The following is a 21,816-nucleotide window of genomic DNA, read 5'->3' as shown; positions in this document are numbered from 1 at the left end:
AGGTGTGAGCCACTGTGCCCAGCCCCTTCTAGCTATTTTAACTTATATATTATTATTAATTATAGTCATTCTACAGTGGCATAGAACACCAGAATTTTCATTTTCCTCTTGCTCCTCTCTATCCCCCGGTCCCTTGCCAAACATCTGCCCAAGTTGTCAAGTCACCTGAGGAAAACTAGTGGTTTATTTTCTAAGTAGGGCATCTCTCCTTATACTCACTAATGTTTTAAGAAGGTTCAAATCTTTTCTTCCCAGATCACAAAATATCTCTGGGTACATGACACAAAATAGATTTTTTGTTCTTTCTCCTTTATACAGAGTTAAGTTTTCAGACAGCTGCTTTCTAGCTTTATTGTCACCTTTTAGCTTGATTATCTGACAGTGTTAATTTAGACTTTATAGCTATTGACTAAAGCAAGTGCCTTGTACAAAGACAATGGCAAAATGGGCAAGGAGACTTTCTTTAATGAGTCCCCAATAAATAGCTTTAGTAAAAGTGTCTACTTGCTATGACAAACTACCATAGGTTCCTCAAAATAGCTTGATTTTTTAAGAAGTTGGTAGGCAAATTCAGTGTTGTCTTTAAACTGCTACTGACCTCTCATTCTCCTTGGTCTGGACTCCTCAGTAAAATAAACCATTTTGTTGGCACATATTCTCAGTTAACAAGCCTGATACCTTGGGTAATACAAAATAGTGGATTATTTGTGTGTGCATTATAGTGAATAAGTGATTTAGAATATGTATCAGTAAGAATATATGTAACTAGTAGCAATAATGAGGGACATGGCTTTACTTTTGGTTTTCTAAATGAGAAAAACGCTGTAGAAAACTATGACCCAAGAACGATGCCACTTTATTTCTTCTACATTTTCATGGAACAAATTACTCATTTAAATACTGACTCAAGATTCTATTTTTTTTGCAGTAACTGTCATAAAACACCAGTGAGTAGACTCATTGTTAAATGGTAATACTCATGGCCTGTCAGTCACTCATTAGCATGATGGAATTGGCATTCATGTGGTAATTACCATGAATTGTCTATTTCTACCATCCTGTTTTCTCCCAGCACCAAGCATTGGGGATATCACAGAGTTTGTGAAGTCACAAAGAAAGGCAGAAGACAGACAAATAAACAAATTGAGCTTCCTACCACCTCCACTACCACAGTATTGGCAAGAGCATCTTGAATAAATATGACAATGATGATGATGATAGCTAATATTTATTGAATAATTATTCTTTGCCAGGCATTATTCAATTGTTTTACATATACTATCTCATTTACTGCCTCCACCCACCCTATAAAGTATGTACTATTATTAAAACTATTCCACAGAGGATAAAACAGACTTAGAGACATGATGTAAGTTGCCCAGGATAACGCGACTACTGAGTAGCAGAGCTAGAATTCAAACCCAGATAATCTGAATTTAAAATCCACATGCTTAACAGTTTAACTCTACTCCAGAGTGTCAGCATTGTTGACACACATGGCCGGGTAATCCTTGCTGTCAGGGCTGCCTGCAGGACAGTAAGATGCTTAGCAGTGTAATGGTATCCCTGGCCTCTGCCTACTACTTTACAGTAGCACCTTTTCTCCCTTGCTTTCCACCTCCAGTTGTGGCAGCCAAAAAGTCTCCAGACATTACCAAATGCCCTCTAGAGGTCAAAATTGCTTCCCCACACATGCTGAAAACCACTGTTCCACTCTAACTCCTCTTTATCTGATTATATAACCTCATGTCATTAAATAACGTTTAGAAATTTAATTTTAATGTCTGTGAAAAATGTTACTGAATATTAAATTAGTGCTACACTTAAAATATTACTTTTGATTATTTAATAAGGAAAAAACTATATTTAAAAACTTAAAGCAATCAGGTTCTTTGAGATCTACCCCTTTGGTGTATATAAGATATAAAGGTAAGCTCTGTCAATAAAATAATAAGTCAGAGGTGATTTATATTGCAAAAACTATTAACTTCATTCTTTAAAATGTGTCACCATTTTTTACCCAGCCTACTTCTGAAGATAAAATGAAGGAGACTTGTGTCAGTAACAAATCTCTTTAGCAGCAAAAGAGTTTATTCGGTTACTGTATACAGACGTGGCCTAAGTCAACAATCAAATAAAATATAACTGCATGCATATATTTCTAAAAATGAAAATAAATTAATCACTGACATTTTAAAACTTCAGAATTCTATTATTTTCTAAAATGTCTAATAAATCAGAATTTACTAGCACTTTGGTTTTATTTTTGCTCCTTTTAAAATATATGTTTAGATATATACTTTTAAAGGATGTATTTTACTGTTTCTACCAGCATCATTGACTAAATGCTTAAGTGCCTACTGCTATGTTAGCTACTTTAAAAATATATAAAAATTAAGGTCTGCATTCCTGAGGAAGGTATTTAAAAACAAATCAGACATACACAAAAGCCCTAAGAATAAGAGAGTGTAAAACCACTAGTATTTTGTATAATTCATGTTAAAGTAAAACACACACACACACACACATACCAAAGTTAAGGAAGATAGTAAAACTCATTTAATAGGCATGTTCCATATAACCATTTTGTTACAAATTTTGCATTTTCCACATGAAAAAAAATCACAGTAGGCACATACTAGAAGCAAAATATGTCAGGCAAAAATATCCTAAAGATGTTTCTGTTATCAAACTTTTACAATTTTCCAAATCGTTTTGAGGTTTGGGAAAAAATCTGGAGCATTTTGGCTAAAACAAACACCATCCATGTGATTTTGACTATTGTTCTTTCTCACCAAAAAAAAAAAAAAAGTCCATAATTTTCTACAAATTCCATGAAGTTTTAAATCAATGGTGTTTGATTTACGTTTACCAAGAAATGATTTGCTCATCACCATAAAATTGAATTAAAAATACATCAGGCTAAGTAAATCCAAAGCAGAACAGTGAATTTTGTTGGGCTTACAGACAATGGTATGCATTTCTGTGATGATGTATTATTTTTAACCTTTTCCTTCGGTGTGATTTGGAAGTAACCCGCCTTTTAATAGCTTAGATTGGACATCATCATTGCAATCAAAGTGAGTAGCATCACAACACAATTATCTAATATACACATGCTGCTTAGGGCTGCAATGTTACCACAGTTACCACCAGATTAAACGTCTCAGGAAAACAGAACCACTAAGTCTTTCAACATGCAGAAATTCAGCACTCTTGATAGATTATGAGCCTTCATTTTTCTTCATTTTGAGGCTTTTCCAATTGGTCTTGTGTTGTTTCTTCATCTTTCTCTTTTGCATCTGAAAAAAAAAATTCCATTCATATGTGGAATATATTGAAATTTATTTTATATTATATTGGAATAAAACCATTGGTTTTTCCTTTGTCCACTGTCCATATTTTGCCCTCAATTCAGATATGGCAACTATACAAAGAAGAGAGATATGAGTAGTTTGGGAATCTACCTTCTCCTGATCAACTTTCTCCTATTCTACAGAGTTATTAAGTGCCAGGCAGTTTTCTAGAGTATTCTCAGAGCCTCCATTTACAGATTACTAAAATGAAACACAAGCAGGTTAAGCGACTTATCCAAAGTCAGAGACTAGTGAGTGACAGTCACAACTTGAGCTTGGGTCAACTGACTCCGTGGTCCATGTCGTTAGCCATTTCCCTATGCAGGATTGTACTCTCCCCAGCTTCTTCACAGTTTCTACTCTCTTTGCTCTTTCTCAGGAGATAACCTCACTTTCTACTTCATAGGAAAAATAAATTAAAGCTATCAGACAGGAGCTCCCTCAACTTCCTGCCATTAAATGTCTAAAACTCTCTGTGATCTGTGCTTATTCTTTCCGCCTTCCCTCTTTTTACAATGGAAGATGCACTCGTCAGCACTGGCTATGTAATTTGTTGGTGTCCAGTGCAAAATGAAAATGCAGTACCCTTGTTCAAAAATAATGAAAAATTTCAAGACAGCAACAATAGAACATTAAACCAAGTGCAAGTCTCCTCTAATCAAGCAGCCCTATGCAACCACCCTGGTTGCATAATTTTGGAGCTGGCTCCTGGTGTTACTCCTGCTATGCAGTCTAATACCTTCATGATCCCGCATCCTATCCATTTTTGCTTCATCAAGAGGTTGACTCTGATAATCATCTGCTGCTCTTCATTGTGTCTGACTTTTCCTTTCTCCCGGCTCCTTCGTTTCCTCAATTCACTACCATCTTTAAACTAAAAAAGACCCTCTTTCAACTGTAAGTCTTCCACATCCTATCTTCTCTTTCATCCTTTAAGAAGTATCCCTCTTTTGTTGTCTCCATTTTTAAGTAAAACTATTTAGGTCTACTACTCCTACAAAACTGCTCCTACCAAGTCATCAATGGCATCTTTGAAATCTGATGGACTCTATTCAGTTCTTCAACTTTAATTCATTAAATATTTATTAAGCATGTACTACGTACAAGGCAATGAGCAAAACATAAATCCTGGCTCTCAGGGAAAATCTGACGAGAAATATGGACAATAAACAAAATAAATAAAATGTGTGGTCAATCAGAAGTAAAAAGGGCTAATGAAGACATTAAAGCAGGAGTGGAAAATGGAAATTTTCAAAAAGTCTTGGGGCCTGGAGGATGCAATTCTAGACAGAGTTAGCTGGGTATGCCTCACTGAGAAGGGGACATTTGAGTAGAGGCCTGAAAAGCTGAAGAAGAATTCTATATAGATAGCAGGGAGAAGAGCATTCCAAGCACAGAGAAAAGCAAGGCCAAAGACAATAATACGCAGGAAGGATTTACAAATGGGACAGTGGTAGAGAAAATTAGAATGGAAAATGGAGTCACAGAGGTACCAAAAAAAAAACTATATCTTGTGAGTGAAAAATGGCAGATTTATGGATCAATTTTGAAAGTAGAGCTGACAGTATTCACTGATAGATGGGATGGAGAATATAAGAAAAAGAAGGGAGATAAGGATGATTCCAATATTTTTGGCAATAATTTGGTTAACTGAAAGTATGAATTGCCACTCAGAGATGGGAAAATGCAGAAAGAGCTGTTGTTGGGAGACTATCTGGAGTTCGCTTTTATATCCATTAAGTTTGAGATTCCCATTAGATATCCAGCAGAGATGCCAATTAGGCAATTGGTATATGAGTGTGCAGTTCAGGAGAGCTCCAGGTTGGAGATACAAATTTGTAAGTCATCAAAAGCACGATCATTATCCCAACGAGATCAGATTACATCACAAGTGAGAGAGTGTTGATAGAGATGATGTCCAAAGACCGAATTTAGATAACTTCCAATTTATTAAGAGTTAAGGGAGATGAGGAAAGAAAAGTTAAAGGAGGAGCAGCCAGGGAAGCAGGAAGAAAACCAGATGAGTGGAGTGTCCGGAAAGCCAAGGGAAGAGAAACGTTACAGGAAAGAGTGACAATCATCTATGACTAAGAGATCATGCAAGAGGAGGGCTAAGAATGAACCACTGATATTAGCAGAGACAATGTCATTTGTGATCTTGAAATAGCAGTGGGGTGATGTCATGAGGTGAAAATCTTATTAGGGTGAGAGAGAGAATGGGACATAGAAGATTTGGAGCCACAGAAGCAGATAACTCTGTCAAGAAGTTTTGTTACAAAACAGAAATGGAGAACTAGGACAGTAGCTGGAGGGAGAATTGGGATCAAGGGAGAATTTGTACCCTAGCAATCATAATTGGTTGCCTTCTAATTAACATGGCAGGTGCTTAATAAGTGTGTATTGAAAGAAATCCCTTAGAAAAATAAGCTTGGTGGAAAATGGTACTCTATAACAGTATGAAATACAAAGAACTAAATTATTTGTATAGTAATTGAAGCTGCACTTGCCACCACAGATTCTAAGCAAGCTACACACAAAGCTTTTTAGCTTTCAGAGAAGAGTTGTTAAATCTGCTATCTCAAGTTTGTCTAATGAGCAGATAATAATATGAAGTCCCTTTAAGTTGTTATCTTTCTATGAAATGTACTAGGAAATCAAGATAATAATTAGATGAAAACTAACAGGATACCATTTGTTGTCAATCTAGTATCTTGCTTAGGATTATTAACTAAAATATAAAACATGATTTCAAATACCTCTTATAGTCTCATTTTTTGCTTTGTAATGTGAAAGTGTTTAGAAATACATTGAAAGATGATTGTAGATAAAAAGAAACAATAATCTGCTCAAGAGGTTATGATTGCTGTCAACTTTGAATTGTGATGTTAATGAAAAGAAAACTTTTTGTATTGCGATGTTAATGAAAGGAAAATTATTTTTCATATATTATGAACTTCCTAGTTAACATTGTTATTCTTCAAGCTTCTGCACATGTCAAGTGCTTTCAATGTAATTGAATACATTTTCAATATATTCTTTCAACATAATTTCTCTGAGAGTGCAACATCAAACTTCCCTTTCAAGTCTGTTACTGTCATTTCAAATGTTAATAAGCTTTTTTGAACAGTTATTTATCTCACTTTTTAAATCATAATAAGAACTCTTGAGAAAGTAAGAAAACGTTGAGTTCTAGATTATCTGGCTTGATTCTGTTCTCTAGAAGCCTAGTTTGGAAAAACATCTCTCATATATATATATGTAGTAACACATTACTTAATATAAATATTACGTTCAGATCCTTATTATATATCTTTTAGGTAATAAACCACTTTAACTGTTTACTAAATTAGGCTTTTCATTAATATACGTTTAACATAAATCAGATTATAATAGTCTTTTTTTTTTTTTGCATTTTCTATTTCCATCCTTGTGTTCTGCTCTTCTTCGTATCAACTGTCTTTTCTACTCCTTGTCACATTTTTAGAGTGCTTCACAGAACAATAATTCTGCAAGATGCTTCTTTAGAGATGGTCAAATAAATGAGAGAAAAAAAAATGCTGTGTGTTCTATTTTTAGAAGGGTATAGACACACTATTCCTTTAAAGTCTCTGTAAAAAAGACTCTGAGAAGTCCTTGTCTAAAAGGAAACATTCCGAGAAGTATAAAAGCCAATTATGTTGAAACCAGCAATTCCAAACTTATTTGACCACAGCACCCGTTTTATCTGGGTGACACATTAATACCCAAAAGAATTTCCATGAAGCATTTATAGAGAAAAGTTGGTATAATGGGAAAGACGAAGGCTTTGGAACCAGAAATTCTATTATCACTTAATTTTTGTGAGCTTGGGCAAGTCACTTAACCTGTTTGGGGTTAGTTGTGGTAACATCTATATATCAAAAGAGTGGAGGCCTTCTAAGACTCCCTCTTTCTCATATTCTGTGTTTCCATTTGTACTGTAAAGGTAATCTACTTGTGTGGCTTGTGAGGTATGGGAGAATTTCCTTTGTACTATATTCTCCTCAATCATATAAAATAAATTTCGAAAATATACACTCAAGGCCAGGCGCGGTGACTCATGCCTGTAACCCCAGTACTTTGGGAGACCAAGGCGGGCAGATCACCTGAAGTCAGGAGTTTGAGACCAGCCTGCCCAACGTGGTGAAACCCCATCTCTACTAAAATACAAATATTAGCGGCGTGTGGTGGTGGGCGCCTGTAATCCCAGCTACTCAGAAGGCTGAGACAGGAGAATCACTTGAAACCAGGTGGCAGAGGTTGCAGTGAGCTGAGATGACGCCATTGCACTCCAGCCTGGGAGACAAGAGTGAAACTCCATCTCAAAAAAANAATCTACTTGTGTGGCTTGTGAGGTATGGGAGAATTTCCTTTGTACTATATTCTCCTCAATCATATAAAATAAATTTCGAAAATATACACTCAAGGCCAGGCGCGGTGACTCATGCCTGTAACCCCAGTACTTTGGGAGACCAAGGCGGGCAGATCACCTGAAGTCAGGAGTTTGAGACCAGCCTGCCCAACGTGGTGAAACCCCATCTCTACTAAAAATACAAATATTAGCGGCGTGTGGTGGTGGGCGCCTGTAATCCCAGCTACTCAGAAGGCTGAGACAGGAGAATCACTTGAAACCAGGTGGCAGAGGTTGCAGTGAGCTGAGATGACGCCATTGCACTCCAGCCTGGGAGACAAGAGTGAAACTCCATCTCAAAAAAAAAAAAAAAAAAAAAAAAAAAAAAAAAATACACTCAAATATTCAAAAATGTATATCTCTGAATCTTTTCCCCTCTGGTCCACCAGACCTATATATCAAATTGCTTCATTGACTTGTCCATTTAGATGTCTCATAGGTATCCTAAACACAAAAATTTTCACTCCTCCAACTCTCAAAATTGCCCATCCTCTAGGCTAACACTTCTCAGTGTATGGCATCAGCACCTGCCTGACTGCTCGAGGAGTTATCCTCCAATTCTTCCTCATCTCTGCCACATCCAATTTATCAGCAAGTCCTAATGATTCTGCCTATAAAACATATCTCAAATCCACTGACCTTTCTCCATCCCAGGATGCCACCCTCTGTCACCTCTTGTTCATATGTCATCAAATATCATTGACCTTTTTATCATGGTTATCAATTTATAAGGGATAGATTAAGACAGATTATGAACTGGGCAAACCTCAGGTTAATTTCATACAGCATTCAGGACACTGGAAATCCTAGATTTCCTGCCACTTATGCATGTTTATTAAAAAAAATTAAAAATATAAACAAAAGAGGATAGACCTGAGGGAAATCTGCAGATCTTCCTCACCTCATAATTTGTATGTTTAAGTGAATAAATTATTGAAACCATAACATCTGAGAAAGACTCCTGCTTTCAGTTTTCATTATCAGTTGGAAAGCATTCATTTTAAAATTCATAATAATATCTATGCTTAGCTAATGAGAAAAAGATAAACCTTCAAACTGCTTACTTGTAACTTTGCTAATAAAATATCTATGTCATCTACCTATGTAAACCTATATCCTTTTGTGTATTTTTTCTACTCTTTAATTTTTCATTGACAAATAAAAATTATATATATTTATGTTGTTGTGCAACATGATGTTTTGATAGATGCATACATTGTAGAGTGACTGAATCCAGCTAATTAACATATTCATTACCTCACATACTTATATTGTTATTAACTATAGTCACCGTTTTGCTACAATAGATCCCCTGAACTTATTTCTCCTAATTGTAATTTTATGTATTTTGACCGTCATCTTCCTAATTTTCTTGGTAGCTACCATTCTGCTCTCTGATTCTAGCTGTTTGTCTCTTTCAGATTCCATGAATAAGATCATGTGGTATTTGCCTTTCTGTGCCTGGCCTATTTCACTTTACAACATGCCTTCATCCTTTTGCGTAATCTTTAGCATCTGGTGTTATTTGTGAATTCATTTTTACCATTTTCAGTTTCTTAACTGCTGTCTTTGGCTTTATTTCAAAATGATATGAAGAAAAATATAAAAACAGTAACATATTCTTTCAGATCCTAGTCTCTCTAGTGACCAAAATAAAATGGAGAACACTGCTGACTCTCCCATAGTGTATTTGCTTTTTTTTGCTTGATTAAGTAATGTCAGTTACATTAAGGTTTTGTGTGTGTTGAAGGTGTATAAAATTTAATTAGGGTTTTTACACTAACAAGTAATTGCCTTCTCTACCTCACTAGTTTAGAATGGACTCCAATAGCAACATCATGTTCCTATGATCATATTACATTTTCAAACTCAAAAGGCCAAAAACATTACATATATGTTTATTTCTTTCTTCCCTTATCTTTTCCATCTTTTCATTCTTCTTCTTATATTTTACGTTGAAGTGTATGCTTTTTAATTCTCACCTATAGTGTCGCATATGAGAAATAGTGGCCTTTGGAAAACGATGAGGTAATCATGGAACTGCAGGATCTGGTCACAACTCCTGGCCTACAAGGATATAACCATTTCATAGAGTACGAACCAGGAACATTTGAAACTTTACCAGGTAGTAAATAACCTCCTGAAGCAAAGAACCAAGAGCCTTCTTCTTGGGCTCCCAGGAATGGGCTAGATGTGAGCGGCTTCTGGTTCTCACTTGCTTTGTTGTCACCAAGAATAAATTCCCAAACATACACTAGAGTCCACCTGAGAGTCTAAGATGGGGACAAAAGGTGAGTATTTTGCTAATGACTTGGAACAAAATGATCTTTAATCTCTCTGAGTGTAGTTTTAACTTTGATTCAGGGTTTTGTTTTGTTTTGTTTTAAATCTCCATAAGGGTTTTTAAATGAAAGGCACCTTTTAGCACTTTATTGAAAGTATCCTTATATTCGTTTCAGGAGACTAAATGCTGGAAGCCATATAAACTGTATGTAAACAATGGAGATAGAGACCTAAGATTTCCCTTCACGGGGTGACAGCTCTACCTTTCTCTTAATGTCAAGAATGATCACCTTTTCTCCAAAAATTCTCTTGAAAGAATCTCATCCCTACTTGACAGTAAACTTCCTCCTAGATTTGAGAATTAAAGGGCTTGTGGCACACTACAGTGAAGCAGAAGCTTCCAAAGTGATTTGTCAATGGATGGCAGAAGAAAAATTACTTTATTTATGAAAACTTCTCAACAAAATTGAAAGCTCATGGACAGAAAGATCATATTTGTTCACCTTTGTATTCCCAATTACTAGCTTTGTGCATGACTATAACTATACACATGCAATGAATAAATAAAACTTCAATTTCTACATACACAGCACGAGACAAAAAGATGAAATATTTTACTTTGGAAAAGACTGAACATCCACTAAGCCTTAAACAAAAGCTGAGAGGTTTAAGTAAACAAATAAGGAAACTGAGCACTTTTACCTAGGTAAAAGAAAGACTGTCCAGAGAAAAGGACTGGTTAAGAAGGGACAAGTGCTGTTAATTGTAAGAGGATTTTGAGTATTACCTTCCTTCACGGAGAGAGCCTCCAGTTTGAGGGGTAAATCTGAGGTTCCGTCTGTGGCAGCTGAACTCTGGATGTCTGGTAAGGCATTCCGGCGGCCTGCCCTTGCTGAAGATGCAAAATTGGCGACCCCAGACTCCACATCAGTCATTTTTGATGAATCTGTCCTCATAGCAACATCTACAAATAGAATGTGCATATGAAGAAGATGAGCCTATTCAGAACTAAATGTTCACCACAGTGGTTGAAAGGCATGGCTAGATCAAAAACACAACAGGCTTGAGAGTCTAATCATTGATCACAACCTTCATCAATGTCTACTGTTACGGTCCTGCAGCGTCCATTTGCACATTTGCTGAACAGAGCAGGAAGTCCTTAGTGTGAGCCAGATTGCTAAAAATAACCCCTGAGCCGAATGAGCCACTTGGATGCTTAAGGGTGCAGTAATCCCTTGCCTTTTGTTCTGCTTTTCTATGGATGGATCAGCCAAAATAGGGTTTGGAAGGAAATGAAAACTGACTTTTTTGACCACTCCTGTAGAGACTGGGCCTGCCAGTATTTGTTTGTGGTGGTTGTTCAGGCTGAAACCAAATAACTATAATTTGTAGGGACCAAACAAAATACTCTTTTCTTACTTCTTAGAAATAAGAAATTCTACTTTATCTCAAAAGCTTTTTCCCTAGAGAGCACTGTATATTTTGATCTGTTCTGGTCTGAAACCTAATTTTCGACAAATTCATGTTAATGTTTGGAAGAGTAGGACCTATTTTAGGTTTTTCTTATCTTCAGGTCGACATGGTAATTATTAATTCTTTCCTAAGCACCCTTTGTCTCCCTAACAAATGTCTCTCTCTAAGAAAGAATTCTCAAGAGATCATTCACTATAGAGGGAGGAAGGTAACAGTTATTGCTTACTCGAAAACTGACCTTCTTTTCATGATGTTTTCTAATAAATCTCTCCTGAGAAGTCAACTCTGTAGAGCATCTTGAAAGCAGCAGCAGCAGCAAGCAATTTATTGGAAAGCTATTTAATGCTAGGCTCTCAGCTAGGCCTAAGAGTACAGACGTATGGTATACTTTCCATCTTTAGGAAACTTGCACTCTCAAAAGAGAGAGAAAATATATGCATGCAAAGATAGATACCCTGACATAGAATGCACTATGATACCCTAATATAGAATGCACCGAGGGATGGAGATGCTCATTTGTGACATCTAAAAAGGGCAGAAATATGTAAACCTTGGGCTACACAGAACAAATCCAACTTTTCATGGTAGTTGGAGGGAGTAACTTCAATTCAGGAAATGCTAAAAACTAAATGACACAGTCACAAAACATGGTGCATTTGACAATAGAAACACAACATCTTTGGTTCATAGAATCCAAGAAATGCAAATTGAGCTTAGCATGGTCCTTAGGAGTCCAGGAATAGTTTGGAATTGCCCAGAAAAGAGTCATTCTATTAATTCCATAGATATTATTGTCTTTCCAGGAATCATGGGAAATTTGAGAACAGAACTATATTTTGAGATACAATTTTGGAATCCATTAGACTTTTAACTGCTTGGTATTTGGCAACTGTGGAGAATGTATAGCTAGCTTAGAGTACTGTAAAGCGCAATAGACTATTGGTCAAAAAGAATATGCTCCATTATAGACTTGTAAGGTGATATTGTTCAATCCATTTAATTTCTCTGAGTCACAGTTCCTCCCCTATATAATGGGCATAGCAATTAGCCGATGGATTCACAGGATGCTTGTGAAGCACTAATGACATAAAGAATAAATAAACACTTTGTAACTATAAGGCATATGTTTGATTGTTGGTATCATTGTTCATATCTCACTAAATGTTCTTTATTCTACCACCTTCCTGTGTATCCCCTTTAATCCTGACAAGAAGTATTTTCCTCTTGGGAAGACCTCTAGCATTTTCTAAGAGGAAAACCAGCATTTTACTCAATACTATGTGAACATTTTATATTATATTATTTAAACCTCCCAATAATCCCATGAGGTACTGAAGTATGACCCTTGTTTCGTGGATGAGGAAACTGAGGGTTAGAGAGGTTAAGCGACTCATTTAAAGTTGCACAGCTACTAAGCCAGCACTCAGGCTTGCAAACCCAGTTGCGGTTCACTCTGAAAGCAACACGATATGGATTATCACAAAATTATCTCTTTGAATCCCCATAATGCACATAGATAGCCATATAAAGCTACTTTATATTCTGCCTTTATTATTTTTATATAGAGAAAATGGGGGGAAGATGTATCTGTGTGTGTACATATATATATATCTAAAAATTTGTTAAAGTATATATACACACACACACACACACACACACACACATATATATATAAATACCTGGACGATGAAATAATCTCTCTCTCTCTGCATATATATATATATATACAACTGATGCATATAATTGGTTCCCTGTCTTTTCACAGTGTTCCTCTCTAGTTTGAATGTTTGGTTATCTTGTGAGTTCTCCCATGATACATTAATTTTGGTCAGATCTCTTCTCAACAGCTTGTGAGAAGTGGCTAGTTTGGAAGTAGACCCCATTTGCTGGCCTCCACTCTGTCCTCCACCAATTCACATCACATCAGAAACCACTATGACTGTAAGTATCTCTTCCTGTGCAACTGCAAAGAAGTTAACTAACTCTGCTGGTCTTAAAGGAACAGCTCCATGAATAACTGAATTCTTACTTGCCTGATAGTCTAAAACCTTAAAATTAAATATAATAATAGTTTTTAAAATGTTAAGATATGTGATCTTAAATATTTAAATAAATGCATACATTTTATATGAAATAAAATGGGTAAACTTCTTCAGCAAGATGGGACATTTAAAATGAATATTGAGTTGAAATTTGTATATTGAAAGAGAAATTCTTTTTTTTTTTAATCATTTTTTTTGGCTCGGCATGGTGGCTTATGCCTGTAATCCCAGCACTTTGGAAGGCCAAGGTGAGCAGATCATGAGGCCAGAACTTTGAGACCAGCATGGCCAACATGGTGAAACACTGTCTCTACTAAAAAATAAAAAATAAAAAAAATAGTCAGGCATGGTGGCTCACACCTGTGATCCCAGCTACTCAGGAGGCTAAGGCAGGAGAATCTTTTAAACCCAGTAGGCGGAGGCTGAAATGAGCCAAGATTGTGCCACTGCACTCCAGTCTGGGTGATGGAGCGAGACTTTGTCTCAAAAAACAATAATAATACTTTACTTAACTTTTATTTTAGGTTCAAGGGTACATATGAAAGTTTGTTACATAGGTAAACTTGCATCATGGGGATTTGTTGTACAGATTATTTCATCACCCAGGTATTAAGCCAAATACCCAATTGTTATCTTTCCTGCAGCTCTCCCTCCTCCCACCCTCCACCCTGAAGTGAACCCCAATGTCTGTTGCTAAAAAAGAATCTTCTAAAAAGTGGCCCTTGGAGTGGGTGATCAGCATGAAAAAGAAATTCTGGGTTTCACGTTTATTTCAAGATCATTTTGCTGCTAGCTGGCTGCTATTTTGGAAGTTTTTGCTTTTGCCTTTATATTATTATTTCAGACATAGGCTTTCTAATTAGTTCTTCTTTGTAGATTGATGCTGGAAAATAAAATAATCACAAAACTATCTAAAGGTTCACTAAAGTTGTATTCATTAACTACTATTTTAAGATCGAAAACAGAACTGGCCATATAGGGAGGCTAAGTAACAAAACTGTTTTACTTCGGGGCTGTACTTGGCCGTGGCAAACTCACATTTGGAACCATCTTCCTTTCAGAGTCTGCCACTGATACTGACTGACCAAGATGTCATGCTCCACCACAGGTAGACCAAATAGCTAACCCCACCCAGCCTCACAGCGATGTGGGAAGATGGCACATTCTACAGAGAAAAGCTATTTTCCTGACCAAATGTGTCAATGGCCTAGAAATTGGTGGCAGGAACATTTGAATCCACAAGATGACTCTTAGTTGGGCTCTTTAAACTCCAAAGCAAAGAGATTTATTGTACCGCTGGAGATAATCTGAAAGCCCATCAAGAAAAAAAATATGAATAAACTATGTAATTATGTTATGGAATGTTATACTACAATTTTAAAGAATGTACTAGATCCAATAACACACTGAAATAAAGCAAGTTTAAAAATTAATATTTATAGTGTGGGGGAAAAGGAGAGAATATTATGAATACAATGGAATCTCATCTTTATGCAAATAATAAAATTCTAGTTGGGAATGGAAGGTAGAACAAGGAAAATATTAACCTTTTTTTCTCTACCTCTTTACATATTTTGACTTGTACTAATGAGCATAATGATACCCTTGTAATTTAAAAGAATTGAAACATCCACCTAGAAAAATTATGAATAGACATTCTAGCACAGAAACGCTCTAAAAGTAACATTTTGAAAATTTAACCAAATAATAGCATATCCTTAAGAGAAAGCTTCTTCTTTCCCCAATAGCCATCTCTCATTTGTCTGTTGTTAGTTTTCTATACAACACTGATTGCATATGCTTGATTTTTTAAAAAGGGGTGATACACATATAGAAAAGAGACAATTGCCCTCTTCAAATGCCTTGTGACATTTAAAATATATAGCCCACACAAAGATGAGGAAATACTACAGAGAAAAATGACAGATTAACTTGAGGTTCTTTTAATTTTCTGGGCATAATTATGTTATGTTTGCTAACCAAGGCAGCTGACTCACTAGCAACTCTTCCTCTTTCTCTTCTATAGAATTAAGAAAGGACTTTAGATGAGTGCTGCTTTGTCAACTGTGGCTGCTTACAGAAGCTGGAACCATTTAGACATTTGGAGATTTCACAAAAGTCCTTGCAATCCCACAGCAAGGTAATGCAATTTACATTGCCTGAGACACACTTCTATCTCTATTGAAAATATACAATTTTCAGACTGACAAAAGACTATTACACAGTATATATATATATATATATATATATATATATACACACACACACACACACACACACACACACACACACACGCCAGCATCTTTACAGTCTCTGAAATACTGAAAGTGCAACACCAGCACAACTCAAGAGGACAAGATGTTCAAGATAAATGGAGCATTAAAGTCATATTAAAAAATCACCAGTCAGAACCCAGTGGGCCCCAAAGAGCCTGCTAAGAAAAAGAGGATGTTAGTATGTTAGAAGCATAATTATAAACAAATAGAAGTTTTTGCAAACTCTTTCCTCCCCACAACAGGTCCATTTTCTTAATTCACACACATTATTTTCTCACGCTTCCTTACTTGAAGGCCAAGACTGCAAAATGGTAGATACCTTCTTTTCTCATCTCCATATACATATCACCCATCCTATCTTCCACAGTGAAACCATTGCTCACTTTATACCTGAGACTTCAAATAAACTTCTTGCCCACTAAATTAGTTCCCTGGAGGTGTGAGTCAGACTTTCTGAAAAAACACAGAACAACAAAGAAGTAAAAACATGCATTTTGGAAAAAATGTCAGTGCTTTTCCTGGCCAAAGACTGAGAGAGAAGGAGAGACTGACAAGTGGACAGACTGGACTCTGGTCTCCCCTGATAACCAAATGCCTTATCTGCCTCTCTCCAGCTCTCAGTATCCTAATACCTTATGCTAGATGTTTTCAGTTCTCTGCCTACAAATCATTAATTTCATATAATTTTCTGTTTTGAAACATACGAACCTCTTCCAAACAAGGTGAAAGAACTAGAATTACTTCTTTATGTGCCAACAAAAACAGATCATTATTTATTCATCCAGTCATCTCTTGAGCTCCTACTAAATTATCAAGTGCAAAGCCTTGTTCTTGGCCCACAAGTTACAAAGAGGAACCCATAGTCCGGTGACATGAGACATAGTTTGATCTTTCCAGTTACCTTTCTTGACCTCAAATCCTATTATTTGGAAATAAAGTAAAATTACCCACTCCTAACATGTAAATGCTTTACATATCTCCTATTCACTTAAGTATCAAGATCATTTTAAGCTAAACAGAACTTACATGAAATGTAGACCCATATAATTTTTTTTAGCTTAGAAACATTCTTGTTTTTGAAATTTTTCCAAAGATGGTATTTCTGTGCCTCTAGCGTAAATCAAAGGGAACTCTATCTTTTGTTTGTTGACACGCACATTTTTTAATGCTTACGTTCTTGCTTGTTAATTTCAGACAGATCATTCAATATACATTGGTAGGCACATGGAAGTTTACCACAGAGAATTTTTGACAGCTTAAACATATAAAATTCAAAATGCAAAGTCAAATTAATTTTTTCATAATTTTCCACATAAACTAATGCACAAAGCTGAATACCTTTCCAGCACAATGTTACTTCTTATACTAACATAGGGCCACTTACAACACTAATACACATGAATGTTGTTAATGATATAAAAGATTAACTGCAATAAACTATGTAGCCCCCTTGAGTATGTGTCTGTGTTTGGGAGAGTCAGATTTAACTGGTCATCTAATTATTTTTAGTTTCATGCTAAAAAGACTTATTCAACATGTACCCTCCATAAAGGTTTGCAGGGAGTTAGTCGGGCTTCTCCCAATCACTTGTAGCTTCCCAAAAGGACTAATAAATTTCTCCCATGATTGCAGGATATTACATTTGAAAAGACGATATAGTCCAAACTTCTAGATCCAGACACTTCAGTGATGCATCAACGTAACATAGCTAATTTGTGTCAAAGTCTTTCCTAAGTTTAGACGGTACTCTTTCTTCCGTTACTATGATTCCTCCTGCTGCTTTCCATAACAAAAAAAACAAAACAAACCAAGCTATCTACAGGGACAAAATAAAATGAAAATTCACTGTATACCAAAAGTCTTTCTAAAATTAAACAAGTTTCCTTTTTAATACATTAGCTTGAGTGGGGTGTGTGTGTCCCTGTGGTGTGTGTGTGTGTGTGTGTGTGTGTGTGCGCGCGCTATGTATAGTGGATGGTATCCAGAATAAAGAGTGATATTTTCACTTCTCCTTTAGAGGAGTATAAGTCTAAGTGGTTATAACCATAGCAAAGCATCCCTCCTGCCTACATTTTAAATAGTTTGGCTTTTATTTCTAGCTTCAGAGTGTTCAGAATTGAGAGGATTTAGCATGGATTTGAAGAAATCCTTCTCATTCTTTTTTTCCCAGCTTACCTCAAACCCTACCTATACTCCTTCACTTTCATTTGTTTCACATTATTCTTTCTCACCAGTAACTCAAATATTGTTGGTTCTTATCTTATAAAGGTACTAGAGCCTGCTTAAAGAAGTTAGGATTCAATTCAAAAAGCATTTACCAACTCTGCAAAGCCCCACGCTAGACACTGTGGAATCTGGCACAATAAGGTCTTCCCATGCCTTAACTGGCAGTCTGTGAAAGCTGCGTGCAAGGTACCTTTACCACATGAGCAGGGCAGGCAGTGCTTCATTCCAGAATAGAAAATGAAGCCAGGCTTCACAGGGAACATAGCGTTTAATGGAACCCCAGAAAGTAAGTAAGCAAATTCCAGAGAAAGGCTGCCCTCAGACCACCCATTTCTCATTTAGTTGCTTTTCCGACTACTCTTGTACACAAAGCATTCTTAGATTTCAAAGGGGGCACAAATATGCTCCAAGTACACAAAATCTCTAGCACTGAATTTGCCATAGTGGGAAAAAAATGTGATTTTGAAGTTCTCCTGTACAATGTGATTTTGAAGTTCTTATAGTCTGCTTGTACTCTTCCCTATAAAGAGGGAATGCAGCCAGTCTGTGTCGGGGGTTTACATGCAAGGCCTAAAACGTCAGTTCCCTTTTCAATGAGATATATGGTTTTAAAATGTCAAATGACTGTTTATGACATCAGTAGGATGAACAGAGGGGAAGTTAAGTCTTACCAATGTGGTCACAATAGAAATGGCTTTGTATCCCTCTACCTAGTAGAGGGACTGGAACATAGCTGCTTAATACACTCAATAAATCAATGTTGAATTAATAGCTGATACCTATTGATTATGAGCTGAAAATGAAGGTCCTTTTCATTATTAATGTTCATAATAAAGACCAAAAGTAAATAAAGAATAAAATAAGACTGAAAGTTCGGTTATTCAGTATTAAAATAGATTTTGTTTTGTTAACATCAAAATAGATAGGAGTCAGGCTGTAGAGTAATGACAAATACAATGGCTTTTAGATGTGAGCAGTAAACATGGATTGGTAGAGGCAGAGCAGGAGCTGCTGCAAAAACTCGTACAGCACCACTCTCACCTAGGACATCTGATGGTTATACTCATGGACACTTTAAATTTTGAGCTTTCATTTCAGGAAGCATTTATAATTAACAGATACTTATTTGCCTTTCAAAGGGAAAATGCAGTGTGATACCAAATAATAGAACTATTTTTACTAACACACCAAAATTTATAGATGGAAATGTATGTCATCTATCAAAGCAATTACTTCAAGTAGCCACATATTTATTCCACTTCTGAATCTGTTTTCGTGACTCCATCATTGCAACTCATTTTATACTCATACACCAAATAGTGGTAGCCTGTTCTATTTAAAATATAACATATTTTATAGTAAACTGTTATTAATTTTAAAAAAAATCTCCCACTTGATCACCCATCTCTTTGTACGAAGAATGACTTCAGCTACTTTTCAAAACCTCTCTAGATAATTTAGATTTGCACATATTCAAAAGAAAACTATTTTAAATCATGACTTCAAAGCAGAGCTTTAAGCACTACTGAACTGCATTAACACACTCTCAAAGTGACTGCCCTGGTTTAGTGCTCTTGTTTGTTACACGGTCTATATGGAGCAATGGGAAGTTTGGTCTTCTGAAGTTGAATCCTGGACACTCTTGAAGTTGAATCCTGGACTTTCAACTTCTAGAAAGACATCTAACTTCTTTGTTGATTAGCATTCTACATTTTTAAAAAGTAGGATTTATATTACCTATTTTACTACCCTGAATGCAAATGAAGTAATGCTATAAATGTGTTTAGTTAACAACTACACAAATGGAATCTATTTAGATATCAGTCATATAAATATATAGGCAATATGAAAGAGTATCATGAATATCAATTATTCTTTTAAACAACAGTGTTGACGTGGCTCTAGAGACAGCCTCTGATGTTGGACTGTAGACAGAAAGAGACTAATGCAGCTGGGTGTGATGGCTCATGTCTGTAATCTCAGGGTTTTGGGAGGCTGTGGCAGGCGGATCACCTGAGGTCAGGAGTTTGAGACCAGCCTGGCCAACATGAAACCCAGTATCTACTTAAAATACAAAAATTAGCCAGGTGTGATGATGCATGCCTGTAATCCCAGTTACTCAGGAGGCTGAGGCAGGAGAATCACTTGAACCCAGGAGGAGGAGGTTGTAGTGACCCAAGATAATGCCACTACACTCCAGCCTGGGCAACAGAGCAAGATTCTATGTCAAAAAAAAAAAAAAAAAAGACAGAGAGAGAGAGATTAACTCTGAGACATTTGGGACATTTCCAGAAAGTTGATATTGTTTAAAAAGGCATTCAAAAAATCATTTACAATCTGCTTCCCAACACACCCTCAAATTTGTCTACGTTTCTGCAACATCGGAACCGTACAAGTCACCAGTCACAGATAATCATATCTCCACTACACTGCCCATAGGAAGATGTCTCCCTAAAGGTGAAATTCTCACATACTTCCAAAACCAAACCATGTTTAAATGTTCTCTCTAGTGGTTAAAATGGAATTGAAATTCCTGATTTCTTCATGATGCCTAAAAAAGCATTCTTAATCTGAGTAATATGAAAATGAGATAATATGGCGGAGGAAAAAGGGTCACAAAAGATAATATTGAGAGAGTCCTGCTTTCTCAGTGGGGCTTGCTTTAACCACCTTGTTTAAAATTGCATCTCCTCCCTCCAGCTTTTGATTCCTCTTACTTTCTCTTAGCACTTACTAGCTTTGAAAATGTATTCTCATTTACTTATGATTGCAGTTGTTGCTGATTGTGTGTCTCCCTTCACTAGAAGGTAAGTTCCACAAAGCAGAGCTTTTGTTTGTGTAGGTTGTTTCATTGATGTATTCATAGGACCAAAAGCCATACCTGATGCTTATTCAGCAGGCACTCAATAAATAAAGTAATTGTCTTTCCACTTTTCTTTTCAACATGAAATTTTTTCTTTTTGCATATGACATTAATATATGCTTGTTGTTGGGAAAAGGACAATTCCGAAAGATATAAAGAAAGAAAAAGAGATTGCCATCCTGCTATCCAGTCACAGTGCTGTTGTAATTCTGGTGCATATCCTCCCAGAATTTTTTCAGCAGCACATACACAAGAATATCACAACATATTTTACACACCATTTAGCTTGAAGCTGGATGATATTTATTTGATGTCATTTTATTATGTGTTAAAAATGCAATATTTCTCATATCAACATAATTCAAAATTTCTAAAGACAGTTTTGAAAAAATAAAATTTTCTTGAATGTTAACATTACAGAGTATATACCAACAGTGTAAAATATGCATAGCCAAAAAGCAAGGAACATGGCTGAGTACTGAAATTATTGATAAATTTTTCTTTAATTGGATAAATAAAATGGGTATAAAATAGATAGGTATAATGCTTTTTTAAATGCACCCACAGTTTCAGTAGTGTCTTTTTCTTCTATTTCATCAATTTAAAGAAAAATTCTTAGGATGTCTCTTAGTCCCTATTTAAAGAAATGTATTATTCCCTTTTTTTTGACTAAAAAAGGAGAAAAATGATTAAGCTTTTCAAGCTCTGATTTGTTTTCTAAGTTCTCTTCAGTACTTTACAGAAGAAATCATTATAATGTTGCAACAAGCAAAAAATCCAATAAATATTACAGTAACAAAAATTAAGAGTAGTTTTGAGAATTTTTCTGGGTCATAGAGGAAAACAAATCCCAATCAAAGGGCAAATA

The 21,816-nt window shown here is 35.9% G+C and overlaps 1 protein-coding gene across 4 annotated transcripts in view; it reads right to left on the bottom strand.

Annotated features, from left to right (window-relative positions):
• Positions 1-2,058: 2,058 nt before the first annotated feature.
• The window catches only part of PKIB (cAMP-dependent protein kinase inhibitor beta), a 123,851-nt gene continuing 104,093 nt past the window's right edge, over positions 2,059-21,816 (bottom strand). For 3 of the 4 annotated variants that reach the window (XM_017881881.1, XM_017881861.1, XM_017881871.1), the window contains 2 exons: positions 10,856-11,032; positions 2,059-3,302 (listed from right to left, as the gene is read on the bottom strand). In XM_017881881.1, the coding sequence (XP_017737370.1) occupies positions 3,235-3,302; positions 10,856-11,024 (237 nt within the window). In that variant the 5' untranslated portion in view covers positions 11,025-11,032 and the 3' untranslated portion in view covers positions 2,059-3,234. Of the gene's footprint in view, positions 3,303-10,855; positions 11,033-11,157; positions 11,260-21,816 lie in introns of those variants that run through there. The other variant, XM_017881890.1, reaches the window with a different exon arrangement.

The sequence above is a fragment of the Rhinopithecus bieti genome, unplaced genomic scaffold, assembly GCF_001698545.2.
Source record: "Rhinopithecus bieti isolate Rb0 unplaced genomic scaffold, ASM169854v2 scaffold_1060, whole genome shotgun sequence".
In the NCBI taxonomy this organism is placed as follows: domain Eukaryota; kingdom Metazoa; phylum Chordata; class Mammalia; order Primates; family Cercopithecidae; genus Rhinopithecus; species Rhinopithecus bieti.
The sequence above is the reverse complement of the archived record's forward strand: the minus strand, read 5'-3'. Positions and strand labels throughout refer to the sequence as shown.